General features: G+C 42.8%; 1 protein-coding gene across 7 annotated transcripts in view; it reads right to left on the reverse strand.

Moving 5' to 3' along the window:
- The window catches only part of PSD3 (pleckstrin and Sec7 domain containing 3), a 106,863-nt gene that overhangs the window by 14,471 nt on the left and 69,279 nt on the right, over positions 1–23,113 (reverse strand). For all 7 annotated transcript variants that reach the window (XM_039724076.1, XM_039724078.1, XM_039724075.1 and 4 more), the window contains 2 exons: positions 9,762–9,805; positions 2,091–2,284 (listed from right to left, as the gene is read on the reverse strand). In XM_039724076.1, the coding sequence (XP_039580010.1) occupies positions 2,091–2,284; positions 9,762–9,805 (238 nt within the window). The remainder of the gene's footprint in view (positions 1–2,090; positions 2,285–9,761; positions 9,806–23,113) is intronic.

Consider the following 23,113-nt stretch of genomic DNA (forward strand, 5'->3'; position numbering starts at 1 on the left):
CATCACAGCAGTTTTCAGAAAGAAGCAGTCTTTCTACATGCCACAGCAGGCTGGCAGGAACTGCTTAGAACCAGGGGGATACTACACAGAAAGCAGTGTCTCCCCAGAGCATCCTTCCCCTTTACTGCTGCTGCATGCCCAAGGTGACATTGAGAAAGGAGAAGGGTGCCAACCAAAATCATATATAAAACACCCAACCCCACAAGAAAGCCAAAGTCAGTTAGAGGTTGAAGAACAGGGACAACATATCTAGCCCATAAATTCCTAGAGACAACAGTGGTGGGGCAGGGGGAAGTAAATTCAACACAAAGGCTGAAGGATCCAGTCTGAAATTCAGGTGCGACAGAGGGAGAGAATTAGGCAGAGGCTGTACAGTCACAACACCAGAGACCAGAAGCCTACATCTAAGCTCACTCCCCAACAAGCACACACTGTTTGACCAGTATTCATACAGTGCATCACTGACACTATACCGAAATTAATACACATACAACTAAAGAATGACACTCAGAAAGGCATCCTATTCTGATCTGAAGACAGAAAGTGAAGATGAAGAGGTTACAAGTCCCTTGTCCCAGGTTAATCATTCTCATCTTGCAAAACAGGCCTTACTTCTAATTGGCATTTGTTCAGTTCAGTTTCCAGTCATTGGCCACTGTTACATCCCTCTCCTCTAAGTGTCTAAGTGCTTTAGCCCTTGAAACTAGGTTCCTGAGAAAATACAGATGAGCATTCTAGCACATCACTTCATTAGAAATCCCACACAAGCTAATCTCTTTTCTGCAAGGACTCCATTAGAAAATGAAATATGAAAAGGTCTAACTAACAAACAAACAAAGTTTTGTTAGCACCTGGAAAGCCAGAATGCAACTTTTTTGAGAACCGCAGATCTTTAAATTGTACAGGAACTTCTGAAAACAAGGCCCTAATTACATTACTCATAAAAGAGTTATCTCCAGAATGCCAGTGTCCAGTGTGCTAAATAATGAGCAATTCTGGTATTTATAATTAAAGAAATAATTTAATATAGGCAACTAGATACAATTACTTATTAAGGCTGAATAAGAGGATGTTTAATAAAGACAAGCCTATTTGGAGTATTCAGTCATCATAAAGAATTAGGTCAGCCTGATTTTGACACCTCTGTCTCAATCCAGTTGTCCAGCTGTTAGCTTCCATCTTGAAAATATGACCTCCAATTGTACCTCCTAAAATAGATTAGCAAATCATGCGAATACCAAAGAACTTAGCCTAGGAGAGACTGGCTGTCACTGGAAACCCATCATGAAGGCAGACTTTGTCTTCGGGACTTAGCCCACCAATGTGAATCATGAGTAGGCAACCATCAACAGTTACCGGGGAAAACACAAATGCTCTGACTAAGCTCAGCTTTTTCCAAGATCTATAGACAAGAAACGAAGATATACAAATAACAAAACACACTCAGATGCATCACAGGCCCTTGATAATTAGTGCATCACAAACAGCAGTAGGATAAGAAGGGAAGAAGATAATTAAAGTAAGTAAGAGACAGAGCAGGATTAGTACAAGAAAGGGGCAGGGACGAACGGCGTATAAAAAGCTGGCTGGTGCCAAAAGCTGCCACCCTTCACTGGATATGTGACCCAAGGCAGGGAAAGTATGGAAGGGAACAGTATCTTCTAAACAGAGGTAAAGAACAGTCTTTCTTTAAAGACAGATCCAGAGAGGAGGGGAGATCAGAACAATCCAGTGTCACATAAGGAAAAGGAGAATTATCAAATTACTGCAGAACATCTACTGTAATTCACTTGAAATTATTTTTATCTGTAAACCACTATATTAATTTCCTTTTAGCCCAATTCACCAAATGGCTTTGCTGTATCACATTACTTCTTATGCATTAGAGCTGTTGCAAATCGGACTGAGCATTGTAAATTCTGGCCTAATAGTGAGAGTGTGATAATTCAGTTGTTGTCTTGCCTGTTATTGCTGCTATTTCCTCTAATGAAGCAGCACTATTAGCCTTGAAAAGTACATGGGCTCATTTGCAAGTGGCATTGTGAAGACATAACAAGAAAATAACACATTAGGATTGAAAAATTACTCACTTTTCTTTCCATCCATATCTGCATGGATTTTCCGAGCCAGAAATCCAGTTTTATACACGGCAGCATTGGGGTCATGAGGGATGTCCAGGAATGGGTTATTTGAATTGCCAATTCGACTGACAGCCTTTGTCTGGTTCCCATTATCCTTTTCATCTGCACCATCCGAGTGAGATTTTTTTTTCTCTTCTTCATCCCTTAAAAAGCAGTGAAAATCAAGCATGAAGGATGGACTGATCAGCAAAGTTTCATTTTAGCAATTTTTGAATGCTCCTTGTCAAAATATACCTCTCTCTTTACAGGGGGCCATATTTAGGGAGAAATCTAAAAATATATCAAAATATAGACATATTATAGCAAAGCTTCAGTTCACCTACTTCACCAGCACAGGACACAGATTTTCAGAAAGCCCAAGTTTCCATTATTGTTTTGAAAGATTAGAATGCAAGAGTGTTCTGTGTCCTCCAACATTTCCTACTTTTAATTCATGTATTTGAGTACCAAAATGGGAAATATTTGCCTGCTGGGTTCAGCTGAAAAATCCCCAACTTCTTCATGAGCTCATATGTAGTCAAAAATAATTAGAATACTACAGATCACTGTGGCTTACCCCTTAACTTAGCATATGAAACACAAACTGTACCTATTTTTCTTTATTTTCCTCTGCAGACTAACATAAAATTAGTAATTTAAAAATAAAAACCACACTAGGTGAAACAGGTCATCTTTACTTTGGAAATAAAATGCTGCTGAAAGTGTTACTTATTAGGGCAATGTATTCCACAGAGCTCTTGGGGACAACAATGCAAGTCACAAGCACTGCCTGACTAACAAATGCCTTTTTTCTTGTCACAGGCAAAGGCTAAAAAGGACTTGGTAACCCAGAAAGTAAAGCGTGTCCATCACAAGAGTAGGACAACAGTTTTCAGAGAACAGGCCAGATTACAGAGCAGCCCTTCATCCTTTGAAATCCACATACATTTCCCTCCAGGTGACTAGGAAAGGCGTGTCAGGGAGTATGAAGGCTGTGATTGGAAAATTGTGGTAACAACACCTCCTGAGACCAGCATCTGATTTAAAAATAAAGAAAAAAATCATTTGAGCATAATGATGGCTAATATTGCTAACCCACTGGGGGTGGACCTCAACTTGATGCATCCCACTGGACCCAGATGACTGGCAGAGCAAGCTCAAGCAGATCTTCCAAACACATCTGTATGTTCAAAGGCATGTATTAAGTGATGATTAGCAAGGCACATATCAATCTGGAAGCTCCCTTTCGGAATACACTGCTACCATGGCTGCTGATGGGAATGATCATTCAAAAAAATGTCCTCCAAGAACTACAGGCTACAGCAACAAATCTATCTTATCCTCAGTTCTGCTGCAAAGGAGGCTGATTATCACCCTCTACAACTGCCTGAAAGGAGGGTGTAACCAGGTGGGGGTTGGCCTTTTTTCCCCAGGCAATCAGTGAATGATGAGAGGACATAGCCTCAAGCTGTGCTTGGGGAGGTTCAGGTTGAGCATCAGGAGAAATTTTATCACTGAAGGGTGGTTAAGCATTGGAACAAACTTCCCAAGGAGATGGTAGAGTCACCATCCCTGCAAGTGTTCCAGAAACAAATAGATACGGTACTTGGTGCCATGGCCTAGTTGAAAGGGTGATGTTCAGTCAGAGATTCCACTTGAAGATCTTGGAAGTCTTTTCCAAACTAGATGATGCCAATCTAAATTATTCTGTGACTCTATGAAATGGTGTTTGGGAGAATAACTTAGTCTAAGGAGGTAAAAGGCTAAGAGACTGGTTTGACAACAAGGAAAGCAAATCTGGAAACATGGGGGCTGTATTAGTGAGCTCTGTAGCAGCAGGGAATGTTCCCAAGCATTCAACTTTGGTCATCTCATATAAATTATAGAAATATAGTCAGGAGGTGCACCATACCTTCATGACGTTGTCTTGCAAGGTCTCCTAATTAAGAGGAACAAAACTTTTACTTCAAGACCTGATTCCTGCAAGGAAGAGCAGTCTTTGCATCTTTAGTCTACTGATGTTTGCTTTCCCACTCTAGCACAGAAAGTTCTACAAATTTTTTTTATTAGTCAAAGCAATAAGGAATCATTCAAGTATGCTTTAGTTGAAGCCCTCTCCAAGTTGAAAAGGTGTAGGCATTTCTGACAATTTTGTTTGTCCCCACCCTACATGCCTCTACTTGCTAGTTGCTGCTAAGTCTGAACCACTGTGTGTTATGTGTTTCTTAGATACATGTCCATTCCAGAAGCAAATTCTCTCAACAGGAGTCTGAGGCACTTAATCCAGACTAAAATCTCTCAAAGGGCATAAGCACACAGGCTGATTTGTCACACAGAAATGCCTTGTGAATTCTGGGATTTCAGCCAAGGACACAGCAGATTTCTCCTTGTCAGCAGAGACCAACTGCAGTAAAGGCTTAACACTTTCTTGGAATAAGCTATCTCCTTTGGAGCAATTGGAATGAACTATTGTATACTGATCAATTGTCCTGTGGGAATATAGTAGTGCCCTTAACCAAGCAGCCAACAGTGGTGTGATGAGCAACCCTGGGGGGGATCCTGAACACCAGTAAGAGCTGGGGGCAGTGCTCTTAAACTGAGCACTTCTAGGGCAGCTGTTAAAACAGGAATTCCTCTGGACATGGTAGAAAGGACAAAATAGCATCTGCTGCTACAACTGCCGTCAGCAGTGAACAAACCTTTAACTGGTCTTTTGTTCTATTATGAAAATGGGACTTCTTTGAAACTCAGAAGCTTCACACATTTCTGAGAGCTGAGTGCTCTGACAAGATGCATGACGGAAAGATGCACAAATCAATCTGCAAGAGGCAATGGAGACAAAGAGGCAGGAAGGACTCATTACAAGGAAGAAATGGATGAAAACCAGGGGATCTGAGACTCATTTGCTCAAATACTCCATGTTACTTCAGTGGTCAAACATAAGAAGAAAGCAAGATGATTTGGAGGAATGTCAAAGTAGCAAAAAAAGTTCAGGTATTAGCTTTCCTGCAGGTATCTTCCAAAGCTAGCTGAATAGATAGGTCACAAATACTGTTTATCAGGGATTTAACAATCTGAGCTTACTTCTAACAAGCCTTTAGGGTATTTTTGCAAGAAAGAACTGCAAAAAATTCAGGGGAGCCTCTGGATACAGAAACCTGAAAACTGATCTTTGTTTGAAACCCTAAACTGTGGGGAGTGTGACTACCTGCCCATCCTCAGATGGCTCTCACAGATCATCCATGCGCTGCAACATCCCCAGTGTGAAGGCCTCCAGTGATGTGGGTAAGAGTCAGTGGCGACCTCTGTGCAGGTATGTTCAGAGTCGTGGACATGGTGTCACACAGGCATTAGCTCAGGTCTTTTTGAAGGGCAGGACCACTGCCCCTCTTTTCCATTTCATACAAGAAGTAACATAATACTTACGCCTTTAGGGGGAAAAAATTCACAATGGGTCCAAAACACTTTTCAGTAGACAAAGCATCATCATGAAGGTTCAATTAGGCTTGCAGAAGTCTTATGAGATTTTCTGACCCTGATCAGCAGAGGAAAATCATTCCCTGCCCTCTGGCTGCCCATGAAAACCAGCACACCAAACCCAGGACAAGCTTGTGCTATCACTTGCAGTCACAGCATTGAAACAGCAATGTCTTCCTTCCCAAATACAGATAACTGACAACTAGAAAAAGTTTGCCCCTTATTCTTAAACACATAGATGTGAAAAAAAGAAAAATTCAGATGTTGTCATTTTGGTGAAGAAAAGCATTTTCTGCCTCTCCCAAGATGATCCTATGCAAGAAAGTCCCATTTCTGTCTTCTGGGAGAAAAGCATCATCTGATTCTCTCAGTAACAAAATTATTTCTGTGCAATCTATGGTCTGATTTGAGGCTCTGCCTCAGAAAATTCTGAAATCACTGATCTGGAACAATGTGGTCAAGCCCTTCATTTTTAAAACTGCTCCATCTCTGCATTTGTTCAAATAGCAACCTTATATGACACAGAAGAAGGCTGAGTTCATCTATTTAAATATTGCTGAACTGAAAAAAAAATTCAGGTTTGTAACATGCATCCATGAAACTAACAGCACCTGTATTAGGAAACTGGCTTGAGAGAAGTTTTGGCATCTTTCCCAGTGTGAGGAGGAAGAAAGGGAACCAGGTTGAATACATGACCCCGCCCGCAAACCAATCAAGAAGTTGCAAACATGAAACATCCTAGAACTTGGGAGACAAAAGTTAATTATAATAGGGGGAGATTTCTCAGTTTGATCTAGAAAAAGGTGAACTTCAGCACAGATGTCTTTATAACTACCCTGATCTCAGCATCACAGTTTGATTTGGCAGCATCTCTTTCTCACCATCACTATCTGAATTACCTGTTTTGTTTTGGCTGAAAGGAGATAATTTATCAGTGTAGTCCAGATAAACAAAAAAAGAATACACCATGTCCCTGTAAACTTCTCTGGTTAGAGAAGTATATCACTGGCTAGTTAAAAACCAAGTGATTCTCCTGAAAACTACACTGTTCTGCTGAGAGGAGGATTTTGCACTCAAATGCAGCCATTTGGCTTTAGCAATGTTGTAAGCAGTGCTTTGGGAGTTCATATATTAATTCTAGATCACCTATTTCAAGATGGTGATTTTTTTATTCCTATTACTTTCAACAGTAAACAGACACAGTATTACAAACAAAGGAAAACAATAATGACCACCGTGACATTTCCATGCAGACATAATGCAAATAAAACATATTTAGCTCTGGCACCTTTGTAATCAAATGGATTTCTCATTTTCGACTTAAAGCTGACAATGTAGTATCATAGACAATGAAGGGATGTTAGGAGGCCAGGCAATCTATCTCTTTGTCCCTATGGCTGGATCTCCTCTTCCTAACCCATTCCAGACAGAAGAACCAGTTCACAAAAACCTCTAATGAAAGCACTTCTGTACTTTATCCAGGCAAACCTGTGCCTTAGTTTAAATTAATAGAAAACGTTTCAAAGGTTGATGTCAAATTTCCCTTGTTTCAAATTTAAGGCCATCCACAACAGACATGAAGAACAGTTCACACCTTCGGCGTTTGCAGTGTGGAGCAGAAGTGTAGTTTCAGGATCCCACATTCACCAGTTCAGTGTAAATTCCAGGTCAGATCTCTTTATTTTACAGATTATGGTATGTGATTCACTTTTAACTTTGTGGAGAACTTGAACCAGGCACTACTGCAGAAGAAGAACTGTAATGCAATTCTCTCTTCAGAGCTGTGCTCATGCTTTCCTGTTCAAAAAGGATAAAGGAACACTCCTACTAAAAGTCTCTGGAGAACATCTGCTGATTAAGGTGTCACTTCCATGATTACAAAGTTGAAGTCAATACTAGCCTTTTCTTTGTGTGGGCTTTGGATCAGACATATAATTCTACTGGAAACGTACTGCAAACTGCAAACACCTAGCTCACAACTAGTACGATAAGGATTGGATAGCTGTCCTTCCCCATCTTATGTTACACTATTACCCTTTCCTGCCTATGGACTTACTCATTGCCACTAATCCACTAAATAATGTACTTCCAGAGCAGCTCTTAAACCTTCGCTTAGCTAATGAGCGTCTTAGACCCTCAAAGGATTTCTGTCAGTAGGAAAGGCATTCCTTCAAAATGCCAGCACTGCAGGAGAGCTTATACTGGGGTTTGGAGTCCTATCTTCACCTTTGCCTTACCTTCCTTTTCTTACCCTGACAAGTGCATCAGGGAAGCAAAGAGATAATCTTTGGAGGGGAGACAGGATTTTTTTTGGTCCCACCAGAACAAAACTGACCATGTTTCCTTCCCATTCAGCTTTCTCTGCAGTAGAGCAAGAGATATATGTGCCTCCTCCCTCAAACGCAGGCAGCCCCAGGGCTTCTTGGGGTTATTACTTTACACCAACCACACATCTCTATAAAAACGAAGAGAAACATCTTCACACTTCCTCTTCCAGCCAGTACTCTCAGCTCTAAAGGTACTGACTATGTCCAGAATGAGCTTTGTTTTTCATCATGGAAATGAATTGTAACATCAGTCTTAACTACGTGTCAGTCTCAGACTGGAGTCAACAATTGGCATCTTTGAGCTTTCTCCTGTATGTGTATATATATAGATATAGATATATATATATATATATATATATATAATATCCACCCAAAGCCTTATTTAAGAAAGAGTCTGAATTATCACCCTTCCAGCCTGCTTGGAATTTTCCCCCAAACAAAGGACTCGGACTAGACTATGTAAATGCCAAAGCAGTTACCACCTATACAGCAGCAAGATCTCATAAATCACCTTGACTGAGGTTCACAGGAGCAGAGCCAGTTGCCACCTGGAGGCTGCCCAAGTGTATTAGACACGGTATAGTTCCTTGGCAAGAGCTGGAGGAAAATTCTGACATTGAGAAAGTCACATAATGGATTCTGCTGGTTCTAAAGTACCTGTGACAGTGTCTGGCAAACAGCTTTGGTGTGACATGTAAGATTCATGCAGCGTGTTCCAGGTCCAAGACACAGTCTGTGAAAATGTCTCCCACCAAGACTTTTAATGCTCATCAGAGATGGCACTTCTTGCTGAGTCCCCTTAAAAGCATATATTCTTCAGTACTCTGACACCACCTAACACATTTCTAAGTGGGACAGCAATCCCACTTGGAACCAGCCGCCTTTGTGGGGCTGCACACCCTAACAAGAAATTTGTTTGCAGATCATGAACTTAAAACAATGAAGATCAAAAGCCACTGGGCCTGCAAGACCTATGGCAGTTGCTAGAAGTTCTAGCACAAGAGGTGTAGGAGCATGCATTCCAGACATTGTTCCCAAGAAGGTGAGGTTTCAGGTATACATGGAGGGAAATACCCCTGTATAGCTGAGGGAAATACCCCTGTATAGCTGAAATATATATATAAGACGTCATTTTCCTATTTTATACCAAAATCCACTGCTCTGCAAGTGGCAAAATCAAAAGTAGACACTTCTGCCCTTTCCCAGCATAACCAGACCACATGAAACCTAAGCATGGAGAAATGTCAGTTTAACACAATCAGAAACTGAAGTTTTTTCTTGTCTGCAGCATTTACCTAGTTAACAAGTGTTAGCCTGTCAAAAGCAACTAAAGTTTGGAGGGAGTGATATCAGACTTTGTCCATTTATCATCTTTCACATTAGGCTGTTGTCAAGTTATCCATACTTAATCAGGAGACAAACCAAGACAATAAACCAACAGCAGGAAATTCAATCCAAGAAGTGTGTTTCTATTCAGCAGTTCTGACACAATGAACAGAAAGATAAAGGGAGACGTCAACTTCTGTTTTATTTATGCAACCACAGAACAACAGAGGATTTAATTTCTCTCTTTTCAGGCTGCAGTTTCCTACTAAATGAAATGTCCTCTTTCCTTACAAATGCAGTTGGTTCCTATCATTAACAACTCCCCTTGCTAGAGAAACAGATGAGCTGTATTGCCAGGTCATTCATTAGCAAAAAAGCAAACTCATTATGTACGCTGACTATCTTCTACAGGTTTCAGAGCCCACACAGATGGTGACATAGGACATATAAACAGATTACTACACAGGTACTACTGTTAAACTTCTAATTTCTACAACAGAAGTATACTTACACTGCCCATTCCAACTTCTCATTCTTGATTGAATTGTAGAGAGCCTGCAAAGAGAGAGAAATGAGATGGAATTATTGTTTGACTCCTCTTACATATACATTAATATGCTGAGTAAAAACACTCAGCTAATATCAGCAAGCAAGCAGTCTCTGATCAAGAAAGTCCTGTATCTCCTAACGATAATGTGAGAATCTTCAGCAGAAATTCCACCTAAGAAAAAAATACTGAATGTGTGTTTTAGGTAACAATCATTTGCTCAAGCAATTCTTTGGGATTTCTGGTTTGTGCCTTTTTAAGAACACAGAATCATGAAACAGCCATGGAACGGAGCTTAGAGACCATCTAGTTCCACCCCTGGCAACTCCTTCCATGGGTGGAAACACCTTTCACTAGGCCAGGTTGCTTAGAGCCCCATCCAGCCTATCCTTGAACACTTCCAGGAATGGGCATCTACAGCTTCTATGGGCAACCTGTTCCAGTGCTCACCACTCTCACAGTAAAGAATTTCTTCCTAACATATACTCTAAACCTATTCTCTTTCAATTTGAAGTCATTGCCACTTGTCCTTTCTTCATATGCACTTGCAAAAACTACTTGTAGACAGTCTGCCTTCAGGGACTGGAAGGCCACAATTAGGTCACCTTTACGCCTTCTCTTTTCCAGGCTCAAAAAAACCAATTCCCTCAACCTGTCTTCATAGGAAATGTGTTCCATCCACCTAATCATCCTGGTGTTCCTGTTCTGGACTCACTCCAACAGCTCCATGTCCTTCCTGGGCTGGGACCCCAGAGATGAGTGCAGGGTTCCAGGTGGGCTCTCAGCAGAGCAGAGCAGAGGGGCAGAATCCCCTCCCTCCCCTGCTGCCCACGCTGCTTTGGAGGCAGCCCAGGACACGTTTGGCTTTCTGGGCTGGGAGTGCCCATGGCTGGGTCATGCCCAGTCTCTCAGCCACCAGCACCCCAAGTCCTTCTCTCCAGGGCTGCTCTCCATCTGCTCATCCCCAGCCTGTGCTGATACCAAGGGTTGCTCTGACCCTGGTGCAGCATCCTGAACTTGGTCTTGTTAAACCTCTTGAGATTCCCATGTACCCACTTTTCTAGCTTGTCCAGGTCGCTCTGGATGCCATCTCATCCTTCAGCTGGGTGTCACCTGCAGATTTCCTGAAGGTGCATCTGATCCCTTCATCCATGTCATTAAAGAAGACATTAAATAGTACTGATCCCTGTATGAACCCCTGAGGGACACCACTTGACAATGATGTCTATCAGAACACTGCACCATTGAGCACTACCTTCTGGATGTGACCATCCAACCACTTTCTTATCCATCTAACAGGCCATGCATAAAACCCCTCGCTCTGCAATAACGAGACAGGCATGTTATGAGGAACTCTGTCTAAGGCTTTACAGAAGTTCAGATAAATGACATTTGTAGCCCTTGCCTTGTTCACTAACATGATCACTCCATCATTCAAGGCCACTGGGTTGGTCAGGCAGGACTTGCCCTTGGAGAAGCTGTGCTGGCTGTCTTGAATCATCTCCCTGTTCTCCATGTGCCAGAGCACAGCTCCTAAGAGGATCTGCTCCATAATATTCCCAGGCAGGTGGTGAGGCTGGGAGGTCCCTGGTTGCCAGGGTTTTCCTTTCTACCCTTTTAAAAGATGGATACCATGTTTCCCTTCTGCCCATCACCTGGGACTTCATCAATACAATGGTGAATTCATGACTACAGTGACTTTACAAATACCATAGAGAGTGGCTTACAACTACACCAGCCAATTCCCTCAGGACTGTGGGATACGTCTCACTGCTTCTAATAGACTTAGGTACACTCTAGCTCCTCGGGTGGTAATGAACCTGAATTTTACTTGCAGTTTGCAAAAGCCACAAGACCATGGCCTTGATATTTGAGGTTCAGTCTAATTCCTGACACTCAAAGAGACCTTTTGGTCAATGACTTTAATGGGGACTTCAAGATTTTACCATACCGGCCAATCTGTGAAAATTTACCAGAATAGCTATCCAAAGTCACTGAGTCTCACAGACACCTGAATGCTTTCCCAGTCACACACCTAAACATAAACATGTTCAATTTCTAAGCGCAAACCAGAAAATGAGTGTTAAGCAACTTTTGTGCTTGAAGATGGCATGGACTGCTGTCCACTAACACCACTCCTCTTTCAATTCATAGGAAAGGTGCCCAGTAGGTTACCCAAAGGTAACAGTTCTGTTTTGGATACAAGCCTGCAAAGAAAAGAGTCTGAAACCCGACTTAAGACTGGGTGAGTATCAGACAGCTGGAATGGATTTTTTTTTTTGAGAGAAAGTACATATATCAGTTGGATAAGTATGTCTTAATTCAGCCCTCCATGAGCTGATATATACAATGGATAAACGCCTGGTACTACCAAGCTAATGGAGTTCTTCAAATAGGTCACTTAACTCAAGTGAAGTATTTTGGTATGGAATGTCCCTGATTCTCACATGTATAATCTGCATTTGTAATTCACCTTATATGCATAGCTAGATTTACTCCCTCTGGCACATAACTCCTACACAGCCTCAAAATATGTTAACGTGTAGAAGAACTGTTGATGCACATGATTAGCAAAAAGTAGCACATCAAGTATGAACAAGCCTGAAAATCACATACTATAATAGCTATGACATGATGCTCAACAGAAACAGTAACATTTAGATAGCCTTAATGTTGACCCAAACCAAAAATAATTTGGAAACTGAAGAGTTGGAATTAGTCTTGTGCGTATGCCACAGCTGAATTTGCATGAGCAATACCATAAGCGTATCCCACTCTTCATCCTGTCATCCACTGGCTCCTTTTTGAATCTGGAAGTCTTATTTGAAGATCCTTAATATTCAGCTCTGTAGAAATCTGGCTTAACTGAACCATACATAAGCAGGTCAAACATTATGGTATAATTCACCTTACGCTGATGTTTCACAGGCAGCAACTCTTGGTCACAGTATTCCAAGAAAGTAAGTTTCTCAGAGCAGTACAACAGATATGAACACGAAGAATACTCATGCCTCATCCTACCGACACTGAGCTAGCAAAGAGAGGTCCTATCCACTAACTTGAGCTTCACTGTGCCATTCAGAGAAATATGATGAAGAATTTCCAAGTCTGGAGTTTTCACTATTTCTACAGAACCTACGTTCTCTAAAGTATATAGGTGCTCTGAACCAAAGGCAGACAGCTAAACATGAATGGATAGGCATTTCTGGCAATTTGTAGGCACTCGCTAATTTTCAGGTGAAAGCTATCAAGAGATTTTAAGACCACTCTGCAGAAAGAAAGCAAAAGAGTTAAGATTTTTCCTGCCAGTTATTATATAATTATACACAACTCCATTTTTGTACACAAACCAATGCTGATACTGGTTCCTGCAGTCACCAAGCATTTCTTACATGATTTGGTCAAAGCCCCTGTCTTATTCTTTGACTTATTCTTTCCTTCCTGCTAAGACTAAAATATACTCTTACATTTTGAGCCAGAAAATTACTCCAAATACAAAGTGAAGAGGCTGCATACTTCCTCCAGCTGCCTCCCCAGTTTTTCAGAAATAATATTTTCTTCCTCATCTAGCTCAATGTGTTTCAGAAACAGCAAAAACCTGGCTTGAGGAAACATTTGTCACTCTCTGGCCCAAATGCCAGCAAGACTGGGTCAAAACCTCTGAAAATTAACGCCTGCTCTGTGCAGGTTTTTATGAGGTTTCACTGCTAAGCACTTCTCGAGGGATCATTGCAGCCAAAGAGCAGAACACACAAAAGCAGCAGGCCAGATTAGTGCAGGGATAACAAATGCCCAAGGCTTTTGCCTTGTGAAAAGAGAGCTATGTTTGCCCCAACCTTTACTAATGAGCCAGACATCATCTTCCTTCTTTAGGGAGTAACAGACACCAACCCAGTCATACAGCACGCATCTGACCAAGGACATGGTGCCCCCCACAGACCACCAAACAGATGTTTCTGGTATTTACAAAACAGAAAGGAAACTGTAGAGAATATGTACAGCCTGGGCAGCTGTTTTCTGTGAACCTGTGCATGTTCTGTGTGTCTACCAGGCATGTTTACTGAGACCTCAGCAAGCAGACCTCTCCAGGGATGCAAATACACGAGTTCTCATGCCTGTCCCACAACTCACCTCTTTGGCAGAGACTGCTGGCAAGGCTGAGCACTTGCTCCTAGACTCACCAGCCTTTCAGAACTGCTTTATGTCACTTCTCCAAAACAATTTCTACTTTAACATTTTCCTGATGTCTACCTGGGCTCTCACATGTTCTAGAGAAGCGAAATTTCTTCCTGCCATGTTTTGCAACAAGAACCGTGTGTGTACAGCACAGCACCTGCTCCCTGATTTACCTCATGGTTATTCCCCAAGGCCCTGATTCAGAGAGTAGCTCATTTCAATAGACATTTCTCCAGAGTATGAATAAATCAAACAAACTTGGAGACAAGCACTCAAATGCTTCACCAGATTGCAATAAAGCTCATCAGAGATTACGGCATGGTCATGACTCTCACTGTACTTAGCTAGCTGCAAGGACAAGTTTTATTAACTCATATTTTCTCTCTGGGAAATAAAAAAAGCAAAAAAAAAAAAAAAAAAAAAAAAGCTCTAAAAGCAACCAATCTTACAGACTGACAACAATCACTACTTCCTACCTGCTGGCCTGGGAAGTGTTTGGCAGATTTGCTGCGTAAGCCAGAAAACAGGAGGTTGAACCAGAGCAGTGAATGATAGAATGAATATTGCATAGGTGTCGTCTTCCAAGCTGGACTGATACCAGTCACAAAGTGGAAAGACTTTCTATCCCTTTTGTCACCCAAGGCTACTCTGAACAGGATCCAAATCCCCAGATATCAACTACTCAGCAGTGTCTGACTTCAATGTTTTGACTTTTTATCCCTATTACCCAGAACACAAAGACCTACTCCTTACAGCTTACAACTTTCCCCTTTATGATAAATGTTGATCTCTAGGTACATCACACCTCAGGCTCTGCATGGCTATAAACTCCTTGGAGAAACAAATGCAATTTTGAAGGCAGAATAAAAGAAACTGACTGCTGAAGCAGAACAGTAGGCAAAATCATAGGCACTTCCTTGTTTTAACTCCAATGCTGTTTCCTACAGCTCCAATTTGACCCTTAGAAGAATGAGGTGTAAAAAAAAAAAGATATTTTTTATGTGTTTGTGGCATTTGTTTGTATTTGTTCATAAACTAGGCAAGACACACTTTCCTTTTTAAGTGGAAGGCTGTAGCTCTAAAAAACTTCTGAATTCCACCCCCATTTCCCCTTTGGTAAGCAAATAGGTCCACAAAAACCACAGATTTTCACAAGCTCTTACTACTACTAAAATTGGTACTTTTATTCCAATTGGAAAGAAAAGCAAAACTATGGAGAGAATGCTCCTGAAAATTCTGGTTTATTGTACAAAGCTACCACGGGAAAAAAGGTCATTCACCACCCTCACTTCCTCAAAATCTTGTCACATGCATGAACCACTGGACCCATTTAAACAGGCTGCTCTTGTCACCTGCCGGCTGCCAGTGATGCTGTGAGTCAGCCTCTGCATGCAGAAGCAGTGCGCAAAAGGAAGACACAACCAGGTATGTACACAGGCACAAGACATAGCAAATTACACAGATACTGAGAATGGTAAATCATCTAAGTTACAAGTAGACACAGGGCCCCGAAAACCTGGCCAGCAGGGTGCAAGATGCTTGAAGAGATCCCAAAGCACTGTACAATTCCTCCCCTCAAAAAGCAGCCGAGGGCTGGTTCTTGGAGTTCTGTTTGCACTAGCCCATGCAGAAAAGCCTGCCGAGAAGGAAAGGAATATAACACACATTTTTTACACCTGCTCCATGCACAGAAGAGGAGACGAAAACACCTGCTGTGAGCTGGTAAATAAGAAAACCAAAACTAAGTTCACGGAGACACCAGGGATGACCCAGACTGTTTTTTCCAGTTCTTGTCTCCCACAATCTTTTCTTGCATCAAGCTCCTCCCTGATTTTTGGAGTCATTGTTGGAGGAATGATCATCTGATCATTGCAGAGGATAGCCTGGATGGCTTTTGATGCCCCCAGAACACGGATGCACGTGTGGTCTGAGCTAGGCCCTTGCCACACTTCCTTGCTGCCACTTCCAGAAGTAGCCCTTCCTGGATACACTCCTTCACCTCCAGCTGATAATGGCATGGTTGACTTCAAGCAGCAAGGAAGCCCCATAAACACCTGAGGGCAAACACATGCTCAGTCTTTGCAGTCACAGCACCTCCCCGAGTCACTCAGCACCCGACCATCAGCTTTACCCTTTGGAGCTGAGCAGTCAGACAGGCATCAGCTCTGGCTCCTGCCATATGTGCTTTACTGGAGGGAGAAAAAACAACTGAAGTAGCAGAACTCTAAAAAAAAAAAAAAGAGTTTACAGAGGCAACAGATATTAGACGTCACAAATGTCTGCGTGGAGTCATAATGTGCTCATCCTTTGGGCCAGGGCAGAGATCTGTATCATTGCCTTCTGCCAAGTCTGGATGCAGAGCTATATTGGTTGCTATATACCACTCGTAGCTTGCTGTTTAGATCACTATCTGAAGGCTGGACCTCACTCGGAATACAGATCTATACTACTCCCCCACCTGGTATTTGCCACCCTCCCTTAAAACCCAGATCTTGACATTTTCTCCTGTCCTCATGCACAGATCTGTAACACCTGGCAAAGGGAGGATAAGGGTTCTGATCACTGAGTGCCTGTAACTTGTTGCCAGATTCAAAGCCCACACACCCTGCATTTTCCCCCCTTCAGATGGGGATGCAGCAAGGGTGCCAAAATAGGACCCCAAGAAGCCTGTGCATTAGTGCATGGCATCATGTCTGCTGATATTGCTCTCAATTTTAAATTTCACTGGTTTGTACAACAAGCGTTCTTCTAACAAGCCAGCATACATTATTCATAAAACAGCACAGAGCTGTTCAGCAGCATATGGAACTGATGAATGCTGTTTTGGTGTAGGAGGAGATAGGGTTGATAGGAATGTTTTAGAGGGAAGGAAAGGAGATCATTTCACCCAGGGAATTTCAAGTGCGTCACCAACTGGAGGAGAACATTTCGAAGAGAAACTCCTCTGTTAAAAATCTGGTTTGTATATGGAGAAGGAGGGGGGAGGGGGAGAAAGAAAAAAGGGAAGGAAAGATTGTGCCAGATATATCATCATGAAACAGAAAAGGATAGTTAGCTGTAGCTCCTGAGACCCAAGAAATTAGTGCCATACATGAAATGCATCCTCTGTATTAATACACACAGCTTGCTTGAAAATATTTTTTTCTGTATTTGCTGAAGTGTTTAATCAGTGTTACTGTAAAGGCAGCATACTGAATTATTACAGAAAAATAGAGCAAAGGCTAGAGAAGTACTTCTTCATAGTGGAGCACCTTGACAGCCTATTTCTACACAGCCTATTTCAAACTGTTTTATTGGCCCTGTGCATTTGCAGGCAGGACAGGCACAAGTACTTGGAATTAAGTCCCTGGCTGCAGAAAAAAAGTCGTCAGAAAAAGAGACTACTGAACGTGCTGGGTCACATGGATGATCCTAAGATCCTTAGACTCACCTTGCATGCAGTCTGGACTTGAGCTTGCCCTCCACAGAACAATGGTACAGATTTCACAGTACCATTTCACAGGTTCTTCTGCTGGCCTAAAGCTGTGGTACCTGCCTAAAATAAACACTCAGGATGCAGACCCCTAGTGAAGCCTCGCCACACAGAGGCACTACCTGATGTGTGTCAACGAGATAAAAGATACTTGGGCTACCTAGCTTCCCTGACACAGCAGCACGCAGACCTTATCTGCAGGCACCATGTTGGCGCTTTGTTCATACTAACTAAAGCAAGAGGATACATAATACTCTCTAGCTTACCAAAACAGGCTGAGTCATATGCATGAAAAGTAAAAGAGGAGTATGTTTCTGAGGCACAAATGTTTTAAATCTATCTCCTCTCCAAAGTCAGTTGAAGCAGTCACAGAAACAGGTCTTGAGCATTGTAATCACTTTATATGGGGAGTAGATAAAATACAAGGCAGTTCAGACACAAAGACGGAGACACACCCACAGAAATATGAAGTCTACAAACCAAACCTTACTTAAGACTGAGGAGATCTACATGGCATCGGTGCCCAGAAAAGCTCAGCCTACAACTGAAGACATTTCCTGAGAAGCGATGCACAAACATATATGCAGTTACACTAATAAAAAGAACTCCTTTGCCACACTCCAGGTTCTTCCACCAACACAACAGTATCAAAGAGCCAAAGTTCAATTATAATTCAGTTCTCTAAATCAGCAACATCTTAACAAAAAAAAGGGCAGACAAAGATCAGAAGGTGGAACAGAGAAATGCAAACAGGAATGTCCGAAATCACGACACCAATCACTTGCAGAGCCACCTGTCATCTTATCAACCAGGCTAGCACCACTGAAGGGAATGCAGGGATCTTCTCAGCCCTCCATAACACAGCCTTTATGCATGTTAGATGCCCTAAAAAAACCTTTGTCTGAAATAAGGAAACAGTACAACAAACTGAAACAAAGCTGCAGTGTTCTTCCCGGCATATTGAGACAGGCAGAAAAAGAAGTGGATATTTCTCAAATAACAATCTACAGCACTTAGAAGGAAAAAAAGTGAATTCCACAGAGGAACGAACACAGAACTTTCATTACTGCAGTAGTTAACTAATAGTGTTAGACACCATCCCTGGGAGAAAGTCCCTGCCCTGAGGACGCTACACCATGCATACACAGTGGACACAAAGTCTCAGAGAGGAAGATACAGAGATTAAGTAATTCATCCAGTGTCAAAAGACTTGAGTTTTTACCATGTGCAGGAGAGTTTTCATGCATAAATCCTCCCACCAAAGACCGTGCCATTATTCCCATACTTAGGGTGAAAGTGATCACAAGAGCAGGGTCCCAGAGCACCTGCAAGATGCAGCCTTTACTTTGATATTTGTAAAAGCACATACTGCACCAGCAATAGCCTGAAAATGATGGCCATGCTATTTCTCTGCCCTAACTTAGCAATACACTATTTCTTAGATATTGTTTACAAGGTCCTGAAAATAGAGGCTCATTTAATTGAACTGAAAAAAATACTTAACAGTTATTTCTGGTTGCAGTACCCTGTGATTTAAGTTACACAGCTCAGGCTCTGAAATGCCATACAACCTGTAAGCTAGCAGAGAGCATTTTGCTAGGAACTACTGTGCAGCGCTGGGATCTTTTCACCATGGCAGAGGAGGTTTTTCTCACAGAACAGATAGGAGATTTAGGGAAGGGACACACCAGGAAGATCCACGCATAGTGCCTGCTTTGCATGCACATGGACCCAAGACACAGTTAAATGCTTGGCTGATGCACACCTTCTCAAGTGGTCGTATCTTTTAATCCCAAGGTCAGAATCAAGTGGCAATAAGAATTAAATTAGAGGCATATTTTTATCACAGCATAAAATTCCTCCAACCCTTGGAGATATGGAGCACCTTTAAGAGGGAGACAGCTCTTAAAGCACTTGCCAGAGTTCCGGGGTGCTTCTCCATTATTGTGTGGGAGAGAGGGATGAGGAAAAACAAAGAGATGTTGCATGGGGGGTTTGCATGGGGGCGTGGGGGTTGTTTGCTTAGGAACTGAATAACTGGGCTGGGCTGGTTGAGGAGATGCTGCACACAGTCACTGTGGCAGCTGGGAATAGCCTGTGCTACCAACCATTACAATACACCAATGTATTCCTATAAATGCACAAGCAATATCTTCCTAATGAATACATGACAGCAGTATTTAATCATGCATGCAATTGCGAAAATATTTTCACCTAGCACCCATACCTACTAAACCACAGAGCTGTAGGTAAGGACTAAAAATTATTTTTCTATAGAAAACAATTCCCATTAAACAAATAACCCCAAGGACATCACCTGCCAACTCTGGCACATTTCCCAAGAGTAAAGCTCCAACTAGCACTGTCACTAGCAAGTTTTTCCTGTTTACTAGTGCACCAAGCTCAGTGATACGGCATTCAACTAAGACCTGATCATTGTAACATCAGAGCTCTTTCACCTTCAGGTCTCTCCTCAAATGCAGAGATTTTTTTTCATGACCTGACAGCAATTCTGTGATCACTGCAGATCATACAGAGCTCTTAACTCCTGCAAAGCATAACCTTTTCCCACCACCAACCCCAAGACTAACCAAGCAAAACACTACTAATATTTAGTCATTTACCTTGCTTTCTTTAGTAGAAAACTCAGAAGAGTTGGAGATTTTCATAGATTTTGACCGATGGGACTGCCGCCAGAGAGATTCTTCTCGGGAGTATTTCACCGAACCTGTGGCTCTCACCCGGACTTTGCTGGTGCTCTGAACACTGTTAACTCCAATCATTTCCAAAAGTGAGTGGATGGGATGGGAAAGAAGAAAGCTAATGAAACTTCCCAATCCCCTGCAGAGGAATTGGAAAAGGTTACGACTGGAGAGCTCAGGCTCAAGCAATCAGTGTTTGCTTAAAGCACACTAGGCTGTTTTCTCCAGCATCTTCAGGCACAGTGTTTGGAGCCAGCCTGATTGTTCCAGGCATTGCTCACGTCACTGGATGGGAGAAAAAAAAAAGAAAAAGAAAAGGAAGACACTGATAGAAACTCCTCCCCTGCTCTGCTCTGCTCCCCTCTCCAGCATCTACTCCCCCTTCACACACACACAGTGAGAGGGAGAGAGGTGGAGAGAAAGATGCTGGAACAAATGCCAGCAGATCAAGCAAGATATTCATTTTCAGTTCACGCAGCCACACTTCCCTGCCTGCAACAGCCTGCCATGCTCATTACTGCCTGCAATAACAAAGAACACTGTAAAAAGAGTCTTCAATCAACTGCCAGAAGCTACAGGCTTCTGGATGTGAGAAATACTGATGGATTCCCAGAGCACTGGAAAAAGGAGTGAAAACCTACGCATCATAACAAAATACCGGCAAGCCCCAGAGAGACAAATCAGCAAATTTCCACAATTCTAAGTATTTGCACTCACTGGCCAGAGTCCTTGGGGTGCCTTCCAAAAGTGCAAGGGAGAGGAAGACCACTTTCACACTCTTAAAGGGGCTTAGGGGAAAAGAGATTATTTTCCCAAGGTAATCAGTGCAAACCAGTGGCAGAGTCACGAACAAGCACCTAGGGACTCATCTCCCCACTCGGCAGCCAGGAGAGCTGTAGCCACACCCCCACACAAGCAAATCGCATGCTCCAGTGGCTGACCCCACAAATGATGCAGCTCCTGGCACCCTCTTTCTCCCTTGTGGCAAACCCATACAGCCTAGTGATGGGAGGGCCACAACCACTGCCAGAGGCATCACTTGAACCCACATGAGCCTGGCTCCAGAGGCTAGGCACGCTCTCTGCGCCTGGAGCCACCTGCCTTCATGCAGGGGACAAGGGGAGGCCGACACCAAAAGGAGCTGGTACTCTTACTGAGTGGTAGATGCGCTAAATACGGGAAAAGAGAGATGTTTACCTCAGTGTTGCAAAAGCACCATCATTTCTGGCTCCTGGAGACCCAGAGTGCAGCAGACTGTGCATTGCCATGGCAACGTGCTCCAATGTGAGAGAGAGAGAAATTGCTCTGCTCTACTCTGCTCAGCACAGATTCGTGACAGCTGCCGACACACACTGGGCAGGTGGAGCAGCTTGTGTGAGCAGCAAGGGAAAAGTGGACAATGGGGACATTTTGCCAAACCCAGAAAAGGCAAACAGTTTGTGCAGAGGGGGCACGAGGAGCTGGCAGACTCTGCAGCAAGGCTAACACCAAGCTCAGCAACCTGCCCCACACCACCACATCACAGGCAGGGCAAGGACAGCAGCAGCGGTGTTGGGTTGTGGGGAGGACACAAGGGCTCTCATCCCACTCACACCAAGACACACAGGGAGCAAGTCTACATGCAGACAGCAATGATGCGGTGCTGTCCTGGCATGCTGAGGTGAATGTCCCATGCTGAGATACTTCAGGCAACCAAAAGCTGGGTGAAGAGGCTTCAGTCTCTATTCACATCTGAACCGTGTTCCATGTTTGCCAAGCCATGTGAAAGCAAAGTGAGAATTTGCTTACTGCATATCATGTGCCCAACAGCACCCAGGGGTAAATAAGATGCATATTAATTGAGTGGACTTTTCCCCTGGTTTCATCTTCCCAGTCTCTTGCAATCAAGAATCTACACCCTCACAGGGCAAATGGCTAGACAGTCACATAATAGTCCTAGGTGCATTTCTGCTCATAAAAGACGCTGCTGTCTCCCCAGTTTTTCTGATAGCATTAACTCTTTGCTAATGTTGTCCCCAACGATGCTACAGGGTACATATCCTTCCCACAGACTGTAATAGGTGTGGACCCTGCTGAAGGACAACAATCAGTGGAACAGGGAACAGGTTACCTAAATATCAACACAAAAACTGTCCCTGGGGTGGGAAACTTCTGATTCCTCACAGATTCTGCCTCCATCCTGCTTGAGCCACAGACACCTTCCCTTCTGGCCAACAAGAAAAATACATTTTCATTTCCACCACAGTCAGATATAGCAAGTCCATCCCTACCTCACACATTAAGATCAAATCCCAAATGTGCCCCTTTTTTAACACAAACCTGTCATTGCTAGAGGATAACTGAAAGGAACATTTTTCCCTGGCAATAATCATGCTCTGAGTTACTTCTGCCACTTCACTAAAAAGGTTTTATGTTATTTAACCCATGTGAAATTATCCACTGCTTGTGCGAAAGCTTTTCAAAGAAAATCTCTTCTTAGAGGAAATTTGCACTGCAGTCAAACCGCCCCAGATGAGCTAAGCAGCAGGTCCTGACAGGTGCTACGTAAATGGCCACAAATCACTCTCTATCCTAGCAGCCCCCTGCCTAGCAGATTATTCTTGCTCTCAGATTTATAGGGCCAACTCCCCAAGCACTCTCAACATATCTGAAATAATTATACTCCCTAAATATCACATACAGACCTAAGCCAGTGTCAATTATACAGAGCAATTTTATTATTAAACACAAGCTAGACTGAATCAAAGCAATATTTCTCTTCTGTTGCCCACAGCACCATCACTGCTGCCTAATTGCAGCAGTTCATCTAGCACTCTCTGAGCTGAAGTTAGCAGATCCTCAGGTAGGACAGGAACCTTACTTCAGAAAGTAACAAATCTGTTTCTCCAGCAGTCCAAAATTCCAAGGATTTTCCTTCTTCTTCCTTCTTTAGTGTTTTCTGAGAAAACACTTCTCAACTCACACTC

Source organism: Passer montanus, unplaced genomic scaffold (assembly GCF_014805655.1).
Source record: "Passer montanus isolate IOZ18808 unplaced genomic scaffold, ASM1480565v1 scaffold52, whole genome shotgun sequence".
In the NCBI taxonomy this organism is placed as follows: domain Eukaryota; kingdom Metazoa; phylum Chordata; class Aves; order Passeriformes; family Passeridae; genus Passer; species Passer montanus.